The sequence below is a fragment of the Petaurus breviceps genome, unplaced genomic scaffold (genome assembly GCF_028583685.1).
Source record: "Petaurus breviceps papuanus isolate PSGF00001 unplaced genomic scaffold, PetGlider_PUasm1.0 90804, whole genome shotgun sequence".
In the NCBI taxonomy this organism is placed as follows: domain Eukaryota; kingdom Metazoa; phylum Chordata; class Mammalia; order Diprotodontia; family Petauridae; genus Petaurus; species Petaurus breviceps.
In genome coordinates this window covers 10,917,801-10,934,326 of record NW_027187348.1, presented here as the reverse complement: position 1 = coordinate 10,934,326, position 16,526 = coordinate 10,917,801, and the positions used below count along the sequence as shown (strand labels likewise).

Here is a 16,526-nt window from a genome sequence, read left to right as displayed (position 1 = left end):
AGATCCAAGCAGGTTAAAGATTACCCTCTGAATGGTTGTTTGGTCCCCCTGCAATCTGCAAACCAGGACCTTCTGAGACAGCCAGGCAATGGCAGCTGCTTCTCCCCCCAGGGGTAGGAGCTGGACCATGCTCTTGTTCCCCCTGTTCCCACAAAGTCCCACACTGGGCTTTTACTTTCTGGCATTTATGGGTTGATAATTCCGGTGATTCTCTCTCCTGACATCTGCTCTGGGCCTGCTGCTGGTCTGGGCTGCCCTGGGGCTGGGAACCATGCAGCTCAGGTGGGGCTGCGCTCAGCTCCCAGCCTGGTGCAATAGATCCTTCCTGTCAGCCTGCCATTCTTGTCTCTATGTGGGTTCTGTAGCTCTAAAGTTTGTTTAGAGTCATTTTTACATGTATTGGAAGTGATTGGAGGGGAGCCCAAACCAAATTTGTGCTTCTACTCTGACATCTTGGCTCCGCCCCCCCATTATCTCTGTTTTAGAGGTGAGGAAACTGAGGTTGAGAAAAGTGAAATGATTTCTCCCAAATTACAGGACTAGTATGTGAGGGAGGAATTGAATTCAAGCCTTTCTAACTCAAAAGTTAAGCACTCTACTAAGCCATTATAGAATCAGTAGGAGCTTTCTGTCATCCTGTATTTTCTCAACACACATATTAATATGATAATAGCTATCATACCGAGAGGTAACAACATTAAAAAACAAAACAAAAAACACATGATGTTAAAAAGGAGGTCTTTTATTCAAAAAAGCTGGGAAACCACTTTGCCACATCAAGCTGCCTCTCCTTTTAAGTCCTAGTTAGGAGAGGTACAATATCCACTAATTTCGAGATAAAATGTCAACAAGAAGGCATCATTTTTAGTCCTGGTTCTACCAGTAAACTAGCCCTGTGACTCTGGGCAAATTACTTGATATTTCTGAGCTTGTTTCCTAAAGTCTAAAATGAGAAAGTTGATTTATAAGGTCCTTTTCACTGAACTGTAAAACTCAATGATGAAAATTCTCTGTAAAAGTAGGGAACTCAACAGGTTTGATATTTAATATGTATTTGTTAATTTGTCTGACAGTTCCTACTCTAGAGGCCTATATAGGAAATTTGGTGATATAGGAAATATAAAGAAAAATAACTAGATATGATAGATAATTGCTAAATGGATGGCATAGACATGTGCTATTCAATAAAAGAGATCATTGTAGCTGGTGGTATTAGAGAAGATCTCACTGAAGAGGTAAGACTTGAATTGGATGATGAAAGGATAGGATCTTTGATTTCAATTTAGACTAAAATGGCATTTAATGAGGTAGTAAGTTTCCTCCCAATAGAATTTTTCAAACAAAGGTCTAATAACTACTTGTGGGTGGTACTATAGAGGAATTCTTGACGGGATTAGTGGCCTGTTAGATCCCTTCCAAATGAAATTCTGCGATTCTGTGCATATTTGTTCCCTCACTAATAACTAGCAGTGCTCCCTAGAGGTAAAAATGAATATTGCTCTGGTCTTTGAGAGTTGAATTAAATACTTGTACAAAACTTCCTGTTTCAATTTTCAGAAATTATTTAGGGAGAAACATATGAAATTTAATAATATATGAAAATTCTGCTTATATATTTTAATCAGGTAGTGTGATATTAAAAAAAGTAAATGTGTGATATTATAATATGTAATTACAATAGATTATATATTACAATATAATATATTATAATAATAATATAAATAGTGTGATATTAAGAATATAAAAAAAATAGCCTGGAATGTGGAGCCAGGAGTTTTGGCCTCAAATAACAGTTTTAGTGCTTTTTAGTTGTGACTATAGGGAAATCACTTCACTTGTCTTAGTCTCCATCTTTTCTCACTTTATATGTGTGACTTGAATCCCAGAGCCCATTAGTATAAGACTCTCCTCACTGGCAGAGATCAATGTCCTGCACCTGCCTAAGTGAGGGGCTGGACAGAGTTTTCCAGAACAGGAGAGGAGAACTTGCTTTAACTCTCTTTGGGCTCTACAATCACTTTGGGCACTTTTGGTTTCCCCATGTGAGTGGGGCTGCTGAAGGAAAAGACTCTGGGAAGAAGCTGCTGTGAGAGGAGTAGGCTGTGTCTATCATGTCCCCACTGTGCTACCCTAGAGGCTTAGTGGAACTTCCCCTTTGGTGAGATCCCTCCACATGCAGCTTCCAGAAACTGATATGTGGTCAGCAAGGACAGTCTTTCCTACAGAAATGACTGGAAGCCTGGAGCTTTACTCTATCTGGCTCCTACACAACAGTGCAGGGCACAGTTTTCACCAATGAGGAGAGTCTCATTCCAATAAGTTTGGAATGTGGGCTACATTCAAATGGAGAACAATAACATTATTTAACTCACAGGAAAGCAGTTTATAAATCTTAAAGTAATATTTAATTGTGAGATATTATAGTTCTGTATTTCAATACCATGACATGCAGTTTGATGAGCAGCTTATTGAGATGATCAGTACATATATATTTTTGGACTGACACTCGATTGCAATCAGGAAGCTGTATCAGGGAGAATAAGGAATTGGTGAGTGCTGCTTTAAAAGGGTGGAAAAACAGAAAGAAAAGAAGAGATAAATCGTTTGAAAAAAAAAAAAAACCCAGATGTTCAGGCATGAATACAGAACAGAGGAGTAATATTTTGAAGAATCATGACAAATTTGAAAAATGACAAAAAACCCTAAGTTGAAGATTCAGAGCTTGAGGCATTTAGGTGGATAGAGTGGTAGACCTGTAGTCAGGAAGACTGGAGTTAAAAATTGTACCTCAGATTTTTAGCTGTTTGACCGTGGACAAGTCACTTAACCCCTCTGGGTCACAATTTTTTTTTCTGTCAAATAATAGATAACATTTATATAGCTTATGTGTCAGATTTGCAATCATTATCTCTTTTGAAATAAGATAGATGATACCCGTTTTCCAGAGAGGGAATCCGACGCAAACAGAGGTTAGTTAGTAAGCATCTGAGGTTGAATTTGAACTCTGATCTTCCTGACTCCAGGCCCAGGGCTCTGGCCATTTCACCACTTAGCTGCCTCTCGGAAATAATTAATTAATCGATAAACAAATAAAAATAAATGTGAAGGTATTTATAAAGTGCTTTGTAAACCTAAAGTGCTGTTATTGATATGCAGGCCTTTTTTTGTATAAGAAAAATGTTTGCTTGTCCAGTTCATGATAATTAAAAGGAATGTTAAAAAAAAAATCTCTGATACAAAGGCCTATCTCCTGTAAAATAAATAAATATATAGATGAATTAACACCAGTGTTCTCTAGTATTCAGAGTGGCAATGGGAGTTAGGGTCTAATCTGCTTTAGACACTGGCTGGCTGTGTGACTCCGGGCAAGTCACATACTTTTCCAGATGTTGGTTTCTTCCTCCATAAAATGGGGGTGATATGAAACAGGAACACTCAGGGAAAATCTCTTGGGCTCACTGCGTCTCGGTTCCTTTATCTGTAAAATGGGATAATAACTGCAGGGTCCTTACTGGGTGGTCCCATAGACCCAGAGGGGTGTGTAAAGTGCGCTGGTACCACTACGGCGCGGGGCGTGGAACGCCTCCACTTCCAAGCTATTCTTCTTAAAGAATTAAAAATCCCAAGTTCAGTCGCTCACTCGGGCGTCTGGTGAAAAGAAGAAAAATCTTTCCCCCGACTTTCCCTTCACCTCATCTGTCAGAGAGAACGCAGAGCGCCCTTGCGGCTCTAAGCCTCCGCTCACACGTTCCGGTGGAGCTCTGGCGGCTCCACTCCCTGCTCGGCTGAGGATGACACAAGACCCAGCGCCCGAACTGGACCGCAGCCAAGAACCAGTCCCTCCGCAAGCCTTCGGCTTTTCACTGCTACAGCAGAAAGATGGCTCTTCCGGTAGGGGCGGGGCGACGTCGCCGTGTTCGCGCGCTGGGCTCGCGCTGCTCAGCGATTGGCGGGACTGGCATGGGCGGAGTGAGCGCATGCGCCGCCTATTTACTTCGGCTTGCTCCGTACCGGTGTCCGCTCAGGCTTGTTTTGCGGACGCACGAGTGTCTCTGCCCATGCTTCGGGCCGTGCTTCGGGGGCTTGGGCACTCAGTCCGGCGGGGGCCGCATCTTTGGGTCTCTGGCTTGGGGAGCCGCGGGTGGTGTAGTGGTGGTGGCGATGGCGAAGGGCGCTCCCGACCTCCGCGTGCCCAGGACGGCCGCGCCTGCTTCACGACCCCCATCTTTTACGTGAACGCGGCGCCGCACATCGGACACCTGTACTCGGCGCTGCTGGCTGATGCGTTGGCCCGCTACCGCCGTCTCTGGGCCGCTCAGTCGCCGGGCCCGGGCCCCGCCGCCCCCCTCGTCCGCTTCTCCACTGGCACCGACGAGCATGGGCTGAAGATCCAGCAGGCGGCCGCCGCGGCGGGCTTGACCCCGTCGGAGCTCTGTGACCGGGTGTCCGCCCAGTTCCGGGCGCTCTTCCAGGAGGCCGGCGTCTCCGTTAACGACTTCCTCCGCACCACGGAGGCCCGGCATCAGCGCGCCGTGCACCACTTTTGGGGGGTCCTGCGCGCCCGGGGGTTGCTCTACAAGGGGCTCTATGAGGGCTGGTACTGCGCCTCGGACGAGTGCTTCCTACCCGAGGCCAAAGTCACCCGGCGCCCGGGCCCCGACGGGGAAAGCCGCCCCGTGGCTCTGGAGAGCGGGCATCCAGTCTGTTGGATGAAAGAGGAAAACTACATCTTCAGATTGTCCCAGTTCAGGGAGCCTCTCAGGCAGTGGCTCCAGGACCACCCTCAGGCCATCACTCCTGAACCTTTCCGACACATTGTCCTCCAGTGGCTGGAGGAGGACCTGCCAGACCTCTCAGTGTCTCGGGGCAATAGCCATTTGCACTGGGGCCTCCCGGTACCTGGTGACCCAACGCAGACCATCTATGTGTGGGTCGATGCCCTGGTCAGCTACCTCACTGTCATAGGTTACCCTGACTCGGAACAGAAAGTCTGGTGGCCCACTACCCACCACATCATAGGCAAAGACATCCTCAAATTTCATGCCATCTATTGGCCTGCTTTGCTCCTGGGAGCTGGAATGACGCCCCCTCATCGCATATATGTACATTCCCACTGGACAGTACAAGGGCAGAAGATGTCCAAGAGCCTGGGCAATGTAGTTGATCCTTGGACTTGTCTGGACAGGTTTACTATAGATGGTTTTCGTTACTTCCTCCTAAGGCAAGGTGTCCCTAACTGGGATTGTGACTACTATGAAAAGAAAGTAGTCAAGTTACTTGATGCTGAGCTGGCAGATGCATTGGGGGGACTCCTGAATCGATGTATGGCCACTAGCCTGAATCCTACTGGGATCTTCCCAAAATTCTGCACCTCCTGTTTCCCTTCTAGGGAGGGTGTAATGGTAGCTTCAACAAAGGCCCAACCAGAGGACTATGCTTTGGTGAGGTCAGTGTCAGCTTTGCCCCTACAGGTGGAGTACTACTATGAGAATTTTCAAATCTACAAGGCCTTGGAAGCAGTGTCCACTTGTGTCCGTCAGACTAATAACTTTGTACAGCGGAATGCACCTTGGAAGCTTAACAGGGAGAACTTGGCTGATGCTCAATGGCTAGATACAGTACTACATGTAACACTAGAGTGCCTTCGAGTCTTTGGGATATTGCTTCAGCCAGTTACCCCAGCACTAGCTGACAAACTTCTTTCCAGGCTGGGTATCTCTGAAACTGAGAGAGGCCTTCGGGACATCTGCTTCCTTCCTCGATACTATGGGCAACCTTGTCCTTTTGAAGGGAGAAGACTGGGACCTGACACTGGACTCTTGTTTCCAAGACTGGACAAATCTAGGGCACGGTTGGCAAAAGTTCATAGCACCTAGATGCCAGTATTTAAGAGTTGTGTTTTAAAAAATCATGCATATGTCTTTGATTTGTTCCAGAAAGCTATGTGGATATTTTCTCAAATAACTCCTCCGGGAGGGGGGTGGATAGGGAGGGGTATGATGTGAACCTATTACCTGGGAGAAAGGGTTTATAGGAGTTCAGGTGCCTAGTTCCTATATTCTTTAATCCCTTAAACCCATTAACCACTTAGTACTGGCAACTTGAATATAGGATGGGGAGGAAGGGGAAAAGACAGAGCTGCTTGTACTTTCTCCCCTAATTGTGCTAACTGAGCCACCACCAACTTTTCTGGCTAAATAAATTGAAATTATCAGGTAATTATTTGCTCAGGCTACCTCACTTATTTTCCATTCCCTAGGACTTCTGTCCCTGTCAGGCACAATAGCTAAATGGCTTCTAAGCTAGACGTTCAGGATTCAAACAACCTTAGTTGCTCTTGCAAACAAAAGTGAGTTATTATGAATTAATCATTTTCACTTTTTTTGTTTCATTCTACTTTTCCATCCTTTGGCTCCTCTAATAGTCTCAAAATGACTTAACCTTTCTTCTCAGATTCCTTACTCTGATCTTTTCTCATTCCCTAATATTCCCTAAAGTCCCCGGCATCTTTTCCCCAGTTCATTTTCTGAGCAACTTATAAGATATGGTTTACATTCTAAACTGTGGTAACTATTTTTTTGGTGATAAGATCCAAAATAAAGGTCTCTTGTTTATATTTATGTAATATAGTCCCTTGAATAAATTTATTTTCTGATGGTTGGTTTATATATTTGTCTTGCTCACAAAGTGCATAGATACCAGGGCCTGTTGGAGAGGATAGTGAAGGCATGGTTGAATATCTGAACTATGTTGGACTGCCTTCCTCACTGAAATATCAGTGGCACTACCCATCTATCCATTTCTGTACAGCTTTCCTGGTAGGACCCTCTTTTTATACCACTTCATTGACGAGTGCACCTGAGGTACTGATTAGGTGGTACAGTGGGTAGTGTTGAACTTGGAGTCAGCAAGACTTAATTGCAAATTTTGTGTATCCCTGGTCCCCAAATATTTTTTTTTCTCACTGAGCTGTAGGAAGGACTTACACCAATTTAAAGATAGTTTTCCAATAGGATGTATAAAACTGGTGTCTGGAGATGTCTTTGAGAGGCACTAATTGTTATGAGCAAGTTGCAATTGTGTGACCTTGGGCAACTCACATCTCTCCCAGTCTCAACTTGATGACCTCCAAGGTCCTTTTGAGTTCTAAAGCTATCAGTGCTATAATCCTGAGTCCTGTGGTAGATCTTTGGTTTGCTTGACCTGTCTAGGACCTTGACACTGACCATTAGATGTTTCATTTTAGGCAATGGGTTGAGCGAAACCTTTATTAACTGAAGTTATCTAATTAACTTCATTGACATAATTGCTTAAATATATTGATATAACACTGCAAATGTGAGCTCTCATTATCTTTGTAGTTAACTAGCATTATAATCCATCTCTCATGAAACAGGCCTGCCCTAGAGATAGCTGGCATTGGGGATCCTTTGGCAGAGGGTCCTGAGGTATTTGAGAGATGCTGAGATACTGATTAAGAAATCTAAGGAGAGGGGTGACTAGGTGGCGCAGTGAATAGAGCACCAGCCCTGGAGTCAGGAGGACCTGAGTTCAAATTCGGTCTCAGACTCTTAACACAAAAACTAGCTGTGTGACTTTGGGCAAGTCACTTAACCTCAGTTGCCCTACATTCCCCTCTCCAAAAAAAAAAAAATGAGGGAGGGTTGGACTAGATGATTTAGTCTGTCAGCCTAACATTCTGTAGAATAGTGATGTCAAATAGAAACAAATCCCTGCAGGTTATTGACTTAGAAAATCACAAATTAGCATTATCTATTGCTGTGCTATATATTTGCTTTATTAAACATTTACCAATAATATTTTAATCTCATTCCTGCTGTGGCACTTGGAAATTTTGCTGGCTGGACTTTAAAGATTCTGCTGTACAAATCATTAGTATGGTGGAGTGAGACACTGGATAGACCCAGGGGGCCTAGGTGTTAGTGTAAGTAAGCACTGCTTAAAAAAACCCAAAACCCACCCAACAACTCCAAACCTAAACCATGCCCTCTCTCTCCCTCTTCAGCCCCATGAGATACTGAATGAGTCATTTGATTTTGCTGGGCCTGTTTTCTTATCTATAAATGAGGGGGCTGGAATAGAAAATCTTTTGGGTCCCTTCACACTTTAAATTTTCTATCAATTAGATTTTGCTTCTACAATTTTACAGAAGAGGATGTTATAAAGGAAGAGAACCCACAACAAATAGTACATTTGAATATTTTTAGACCCATTGTCTGGCCCTCATGATTCCTTCTGAAGCCTACCAGGCAGAGCTGAGTGTACCTCCATGTGGCCTGCCTTATGACTGTGAAAAACCACTGTAATAGACTGACTTAAAAACCTATAGCTGCATGCAGTTACTGGAACTCGGAAGAGACAATACAGTGATGGAAATTTAAAGGAATAGACAGTTTGTTGGAGACCTGGCATGGATAAATCACACAAGTGAGAGTTTACATAGATTAGACCAAGCAAACTGGTTGGATCTATTGGATCCCAAATGCTTTGATCATTCCTTTGTGCATTTCCTCGTGAAAAGGTATTTTTTTAACCATACTCTTCCTGTTCATTCCTCCACACCATCCCAGCCAATCACAGGAAGAGCTTCCACCAGTTTGAAAATGGTATGCCATTAAGATATACAAAATTGCAGTGTCTGGGGAATTATTTGAGAAGTATCAACAAGTTAGTAACTTACTCATGAGCAAGTACAGTGTTTGTTTCCACTCAGAATGTTCCATGAACACTATTGTTTCACTTTACCTCTTTGGGCCTCAGTTTGCCTCATTATAAAATGAGGAAGGGGGGCAGCTAGGTGGCACAGTAAACAGAGCATTGGCCCTAGAGTCAGGAGGACCTGAGTTTGAATCTAGCCTCAGACACTTGTCACACTAGCGTGAGACCTTGGGCAAGTCACAACCCCCATTGCCTTGCCTTCTGCCCTCCAAAACAAAAATGAGGGAGGGTTGGACTAGACGATTTTTCTGGTCCCTTCAAGCTCTAAAACTACAAAATACAAAGAGGATAAGCCAAATGTACCTCTGACCTTGCCTGGTGACTTCTGTCTCCTGCTGGGCACAGCTTGTCTTGAAGGAAGATGGTAATGGGTGAGGCTGGTTTTCTTGCATTTGCCCCAAAGCAACAACTTCATCCATGCCAGCACTAAACAACTCTCACCTTCTGATACCATCCCAATCTCCCAGCTGGGCTGTCGAGAACCACCTGTGAAAAGAGGACCTTAGGCCTTCCTTCTGCTGTGCCTATATCTTGAGGGAAGAGGAAGAGGAAAGTTGATGGAGAATGGAATTTCTTTCTCCTGCTGAACTCTTTTCCTCCCTAATTTTCACCCTTCAGAGGGATGAGGAGTGGTGAAGCAGGGCTTCCCATCCCATACTGTATGTGCCTCTAGCCAGATGTCCAAGCTTAGCTGGGAAGAGGAGCAACACCCGCCATTCAATGATGAATATTCTCATACCTCGTGTTATACCTTTCACATCTCAGGGATTCTGAACCCCTGTAGATCATCGTCCAAATCTTACTCCCCCTTACCGCCTTATTTCTTGTTTCTATCACCCTCAACCCTCCCACCCCAAGTTTCAATCAAACATCACCCATCACTGTGCCCTCTGGAATGCCATAGACAACAAACTTCCCTTCATCCTAAATATTTTCCTCTCTCACTCCTTCCATCTACTACTCTCTGCCAGTTGTAACTAAAACCTGGCTCTACTGAGATGATACAGACTTCCTGGTCACCTTTTCCAGTCATGCCTTCACCTTCAGTCATTCTTGACTTATAGGTTGACTTAAGGCAGTTGTTTCCCATTGCCACTTCTGATTCCCTCCCCTGCCCCTGCTCCCACCTCTGTTACTCAGTAACCTTTCTTCTTTTGAGATTCATGCTATTCATTTCTACCACCCAATCAAAATTATGGTAGCTGTTGTCTACAGACCCCTAGGTCACTCCCCTTCTTTCCTCAATGAGTTTGACATATGGCTCACAATTTTCTCTCCTCCCCAACTCCTGCCTCCATACTAGGAGACCAACATTCTTAATGACTCTCTCAAATACTCTAATGATTCAGTTCCTCAACCTATTTACCTCCCATGTGCTACTCCTTTACCCTACATCAGCCGCACACAAAGATGGCCATGCCTTTGGTCTTGCCATCATCCACAAATGTAACAGCTCCATGTTCAAGAGTTTTGAAATCCCCTTATTTGACCATAACCTATTGGCTTTTCACCTCTCTGCCTTCCCTTACAAAACCCTATTCTTTATCCACACCATGAATTCCAATTTCTTGACCCTTTGCTTCTCTCCTAGGCCATCTCCCCTGTGCTAGCCACTTTTCTCTTTTCCCCATCTTGACCCCTTGTTGAACCAAACCAGCTTTACATTATTCTCCTCTCTTGAATCTCTAGTTCCCTCCAACCCATTGGTGTCATGGGAATGTTTGCTTCCAGCATGTGAAGACTTCTGTTGGCAGAATGGGTAGATGAAAACAGTTTGTTCCAATGGCCATGAAGGCTGCTGAAGCAGGTGCTGTAGAGTGCTTAAAGCTTGGTCAGACATGGAAGACACCAAGATCATTTATTGCCAGTTGCCCTGCCTTTTGTCTTGCTACTGGACTTCAACAACTCAGAAAGAGAGAGGACAATGACTGTTCAACTCTGCCTCACTTTAAATCCAATTCATGTGTGATGTCATTGGTCCTCTTCTTAATGAAGGACAGGCAACAAAACCCAACAAATTCCTCTATATCACCAAGATGCCCTGCCAAGTTTCAGCCCTGGATCACTCCTACCATTTTTCACCTTTGCTCCTATATACTTGCTGCTGAACAAAGGTGGAGAAAATCACACAATTGTTCAGTCTGGGTCCACTAGAGATTTATGTTACACAACCTCAACTGGGCCCACATTGCTGCTAGGCAATCCTATTAGATCTTCCTTATCAATTATTATCACACTCTCCATAGCACCTCTTCCAAATCTTTTCATCCCTTCCTTGACCTCCCATTTCTTCCCCTCCCCCCACTCTCTCAGCTGAAAACCTTGCTTCATATTTTACAGAAAAAAACTGAAGCCATTCACCACAAGCTCCCTCTTCTTCCTTCTTCCTCATCTTTTACCACTCAGATGGCTTCTACCACTATCTCCACCTTCATTCCTGTCTCACATGATGAAGTGGCCTTCCTCCTTAACAAGGTAAACCCCTCTGTTATTCAAGTGATTTCATTCTATCTTGTCTCTGCCAACAGATTGCCCTCTCTTTCATCACTACTTTATCACTTATTTTCTCTTTCCCTGTCTACTGGCTTGTTTCCTACTGCCTACAAACATGTCCATGCTCCCCCCTCTTGAAAAATACTTCACTTGATTTTTGTATCCCTGATATCATCTTTTGTCTTTACTACCCTTTGTAGCTAAACTTCTCAAAAAGGCCATCTACAACAGGTGCCTCCACTTTCTCTCCTCTTGCTGTCTCTTTAACCCCTGATAATCTAGTTTCCAACCTTTATAATTCCACTGAAAATGCTTTCTCCAAAGTTACCAGTGATCTCTTAGTTGCCAAATTTAATAGTCTTTTCTCAATCCTTATTCTCCTTGACCTCTCTGCAACCTTTGACACTCTGATAGCGCTCTCCTTGTTACTCTCTTCTAGGTTTTCAGGACACCCCCTACCTATCTGACTAAGCAGCTAGGTGGCATAGTGGATAGAGTACCAAGCCTGGAGTCAGGAAGATTCATCTTGAGTTCACTAGCCATGTGACCCTAGGCAAGTCACTTAATCCTGTTTGCCTTAGTTTCCTCATCTTTAAAATGAGCTAGAGAAAGAATAGCAAACCAGTCCAGTATCTCTGCCAAGAAAACCCCAAATGGGGTCACAAAAACTTGGACATGACTGAAAAATGACTGAACAGCAAAAGTCTGACTGATCCTTCTCAGCCTCCTTTGCTGGATTCTGATCCAGATCATACCCTCTAATCATGTGTCCCTCAGGGTTCTGTCCTGGGTCCTCTTTTCTCTTCTCTTTATATTACTTTACTTGGTGATCTCATCAGCTCCCATGGATTTAATGACCATCCCTATGCTGATAGGTAAATTCTCAAATCTACCTATCTGGCTCTAGCCTCTCTTCTGACCTCCAATTTTCTATCTTCAATTGCCTTTTGATATCTAAAACTTGATACCCAGTAGACATCTTAAACTAAACATGTCCAAAGTAGAATTTATTATCTTTTCCCTTGCCTCCCTACTTCCCCCCTCCGCCCCCATCTCCACTACCTCCAACCTTCCCTATTTCTGTGGAGGGCAACACCTTCCTCAGGCTTAAAATCTAGGAATCATCTTCAAATCCTCTCTTCCCACCTCCCCCCCGTCAAATCTGTCACTAAAGCCCATAGGTTTCACCTTTCCAAAATCTTTCAAATATATACCTCCTTCTCTCCTCTGACCCTGCCACCACTCTAATGTAGACCTGCATCATCTCATGATTGGACTACTGTAATAACCTACTAGTAGGTCGGCCTGCCTCAAGTGTCTTCCCATTCTGCTCCATCCTCCATTCAGCCACTAAAATTATTTGTCTAAAACAGAAGTCCAACCATGTCACCCCCTACTCAATAAACTCCAATGGCTCCCTATCACTTCCAGGATCAAATACAAAATCCTGTTTGGTATTTAAAGCCCTTCATAACATAGCTCCTCCTACCCTTCCAGTCTTCTCACACCTTATTCCTTGCCTCTTCCATCCAGTTCTGGTTTTTCCATGAACAAGATGCTCCATCTATTGGCTCTGGGCAGCCAAAAAGAGAAAACTCTGGCTGTTCTCCAGGACTGGAATGCTGTCCCTCCTTAGCCCCACCTATTGACTTTCCTGGCTTTAAGTCCCAAATAAAACCCCATCTTTTACAATAAGCCTTTCACTTGATTTCTCAAATATACTTGGAACTGAGCCAAATTTATAAAAATAAGAGCCATTCCCCAATTGATAAATGATATAGGATACCATTCTATATATCATCAAAGTATATAAACAGGAAGTTTTCAGAAGATGTTTTAATTCTAGCTCCTTTGACCTCTGGAATATCATATTCCAAGTCCTTCGATCCCTTAATAAGAAGCTGCTAAATTTTGTGTTATCCTGATTGTGTTTCCATAATACTTTGTTTCTTTCTGGCTGCTTGTGATATTTTCTTCTCGAACTAGGAACTCTTGAATTTGGCTACAATATTCCTAGGAGTTTTCATTTTGGGATCTCTTTCAGGGGGTGATCAGTGGATTCTTTCAATATATATTTTCCCCTCTGGTTATAGAATATCAGGGCAGTTTTCCTTGATAATTTCTTGAAAGATGAGGCCTAGGCTCTTTTTTTTGATCATAGCTTTCAGGTAGTCCAGTAATTTTGAAATTATTTTTCCTGGATCTATTTTCCAGGTCATTTGTTTTTCCAATGAGATATTTCACATTGTCTTCTATTTTTTTCATTCTTTTGATTTTGTTTTATAATTTCTTGATTTCTCATAGAGTCATTAGCTTACATATTTTCCATTCTAATTTTTAAGGAATTATTTTCTTCAGTGAGCTTTTAGACTTCCTTTTCCATTTGGCCAATTCTTCTTTTAAGGCATTATTCTCCTCACTGCTTTTTTGGATCTCTTTTGTCATTTGGGTTAGTCTATTTTTTTTTTAAAGCAATCAGGGTTAAGTAAGTTGCTCAAGGTTACACGACCAGTTATTTCTGGGTGTGGTGCCCAGTATCTGAGCCCAGATTTGATCCCCAGGTCATCCCGACACTGGGGCCGGTGCTCTTACTTGCTGAGCCACCTGGCCGCCCTGGTTAGTCTATTTTTTAAGGTATTATTTTCTTCAACATTTTTTTGGATTTCCTTTAGCAATCTGTTGACTTGTTTTTCAAGATTTTCTTGCATCAGTCTCATTTCTCTTCCTACTTTTTCATCTACTTCTCTTACTTGATTTTCAAAATCCTTTTTGAGCTCTCCCATGGCCTGCAACCAATTCATATTTTTCTGGGAGGTTTTGGATGTAGGAGCTTTGACTTTGTTGTCTTCTTCTGGTTATGTTTTGATCTTGTCATCAAAGTAAAATTCTATAGTCTGATGTTTTTCCTGCTGTTATCTAATTTTCCTAGCCAATTACTTGATGATTTAGCATTTTGTTATGGTAGGTCTTTGGTTTCAATGTGGAGGGTGTATTGTCCCAAACTTCAAGGGTTTTCAGCTGTTTTCAGAGACATTTTTGGGGACCTGTACATTTTCAGTTCTTCCAAGATTGTATGATCAAAAGAGAGGTGTTTGCTCCTCTCCTGGCCTGCACTCTGGGGTCTGTGAGTAACCACAAGTACTTTTTTCTACCTTAGAAATATGAGGAGGATTCCCTCTCCACCACTGCCACAAGCTCCACCACACCAGTGCTTCTCCTCACCCCAGGATTGCCACCCAGGATTGTGACCCAGATTGAAGCACGAGCAAAGCAAGAGAATCCTGCCTCAGTGTCATCAAAGAGATGCCTGCAATCCCCCTCTGATCAGTAGTTTGATTTCCCCTCCCCGCTGCCATCTGTGGGCTGAGAGTTCTGTAAGTAGCCACTGCTTCCACCACCACCTTGGGGTTGGGGCTGGACTTTGATCCTCTCTCACCTAGGTCCAACAGACCTTTCCTATTGACCTTCTAAGTTGTCTTTGGTGTTTGTGGGTTGAGAAGCCTAAAAACTGCCACAGCTGCCAGTGATTCAGTCTCCTGAGGCCTGCTCTTGCTCTGTCTGTGCCAGCATGGCCCATGCTGGACTACACTCTTCTTTCAGAATGTTGCAACAGACCTTTCCTGTAAACCTTCCATGTTGTCTTGGGCTGGAAATTTGTTATACTCTGTCATTTTGTGGGTTCTGCTCTAGAATTTGTTTAGTCATTTTTTTCCGGGTATTTGGAGGGGTTTGGGGGAAATCTCAAGCAAGTCCCTGCTTTTACTCTGCCATCTTGGCTCTGCCCACTTTCAAGTGTTTTAAATAAAAATGTGTTGCATTTTATCAAAAGCTTTTTCTGCATCTATTGATATGATCATGATTTTTGTTACTTTTATTATTGATATTATCAATTATGTTAATAGTCTTCCTTATGTTAAACCATCCCTATATTCCTGGTATAAATCTTACTTGTTCACAATATATAATCTTTGTACTACATTGTTATAGTCTCCTAGCTAGTATTTTATTTAGGATTTTTGCATCTGAATTCATTTGTGAAATTAGTCTATAATTTTCCTTTTCTGTTTTTGCTCTTCCTGGTTTATGTATCAATACATATTTGTTTCATAAAAAGAGTTTGGTAGAACTCCTTCTTTGCCTAATATTCCAAATAATTTATCTAATTTGGAATTAGTTGATCTTTAAATGTTTGGTAGAATTCACTTGTAAACCCATCTAGTTCTGATGCTTTTTTCTTAGGAAGCTCATTTATTACCTGTTGGAATTTCTTTTTCTAAAATGGGTTTATTTAGATATTCTATTTCCTCTTGTTTATCTAGGCAATTTTTTTTGGTATATAATCTTCCATTTCACTTAAATTGTTAAATGTATTGGCCTATAATTGGGCATAATTACTCTTATAATTGCTTTGATTTTGTTTTCATTAATTGTATACTTACCCGTTTCATTTTTAATATTAGTGATTTGGTTTTCTCTCTCATTTTAAATCATATTAACCAATGGTTTATTTATTTTACTGTTTTTTCCCATAAAATTCGTAGTTTTATTTATTCAGTGGTTTTCTTAGACTCAATTTTATTCATTTCACCTTTAAGTTTTAGGATTTCCAATTTGGTCTTTAATTAGGGACTTTTAATTTGTTCTTTTTCTAGTTTTTTAAATTGAACACACAGTTCATCGATCTGCTCTTTCTCTATTTTATTGACAGAAACATTTAGGTGATATACATTACTACTTTTGCTGTATCCCATATGTCTTGATAAGTTGTTTTATTATTGTAATTCTCATTAATGAAATAGTTTCTATGATTTGTTCTTTAGCCCATTTATTTTTTAAGATTAAGTTGTTTAGTTTCCAATTAATTTTTAATGTGTGTTTCCATGGTCCCTTACTGAATATAATTTTTATTGCCTTCTGATATCAAAAGGATGCATTTAATATTTCTGCTTTTCTGCATTTAACTTTTAAGTTTTAATGCTAATATAAGGTCAGTTTTTGTAAAGGTACCATGACTACTGAGAAAAAAATCTGTACTCTTTTCTATTTCCATTCAGTTCTCTCCAGATTGCTATAATATCTAGCTTATCTAAGATTCTATTCACCTCCTTAACTTCTTTCTTATTTCTTTTTAGTTAGATTTATCTAATTCTGAGAGGGGAAGGGTATAGTCTTCCACTCTTAATAGTATTACTATCTATGTCCACCTGTAATTCATTTAACTATTCCTTTAAAATTTTAGATGCTATAGCATTTGGTACATCTAAGTTTAGTACTGATATAGCTTCATCGTCTAA

General features: G+C 42.0%; 2 protein-coding genes across 2 annotated transcripts in view; one reads left to right on the top strand and one right to left on the bottom strand.

The window, feature by feature from the left end:
• The window catches only part of HSPD1 (heat shock protein family D (Hsp60) member 1), a 349,976-nt gene that overhangs the window by 187,754 nt on the left and 145,696 nt on the right, over nucleotides 1–16,526 (bottom strand). The gene's annotated exons all lie outside the window — the stretch shown is intronic.
• On the top strand, nucleotides 3,978–6,620 carry MARS2 (methionyl-tRNA synthetase 2, mitochondrial). Its single transcript, XM_069070138.1, has one exon. The coding sequence runs from the start codon at nucleotides 3,978–3,980 to the stop codon at nucleotides 5,874–5,876; it is 1,899 nt and encodes a 632-aa protein (XP_068926239.1). The 3' UTR covers nucleotides 5,877–6,620.

Coding starts and splice junctions, on each gene's coding strand:
- MARS2 (XM_069070138.1), top strand. CDS start 3,978: ATGCGCCGCCTATTTACTTCGGCTTGCTCCGTACCGGTGTCCGCTCAG.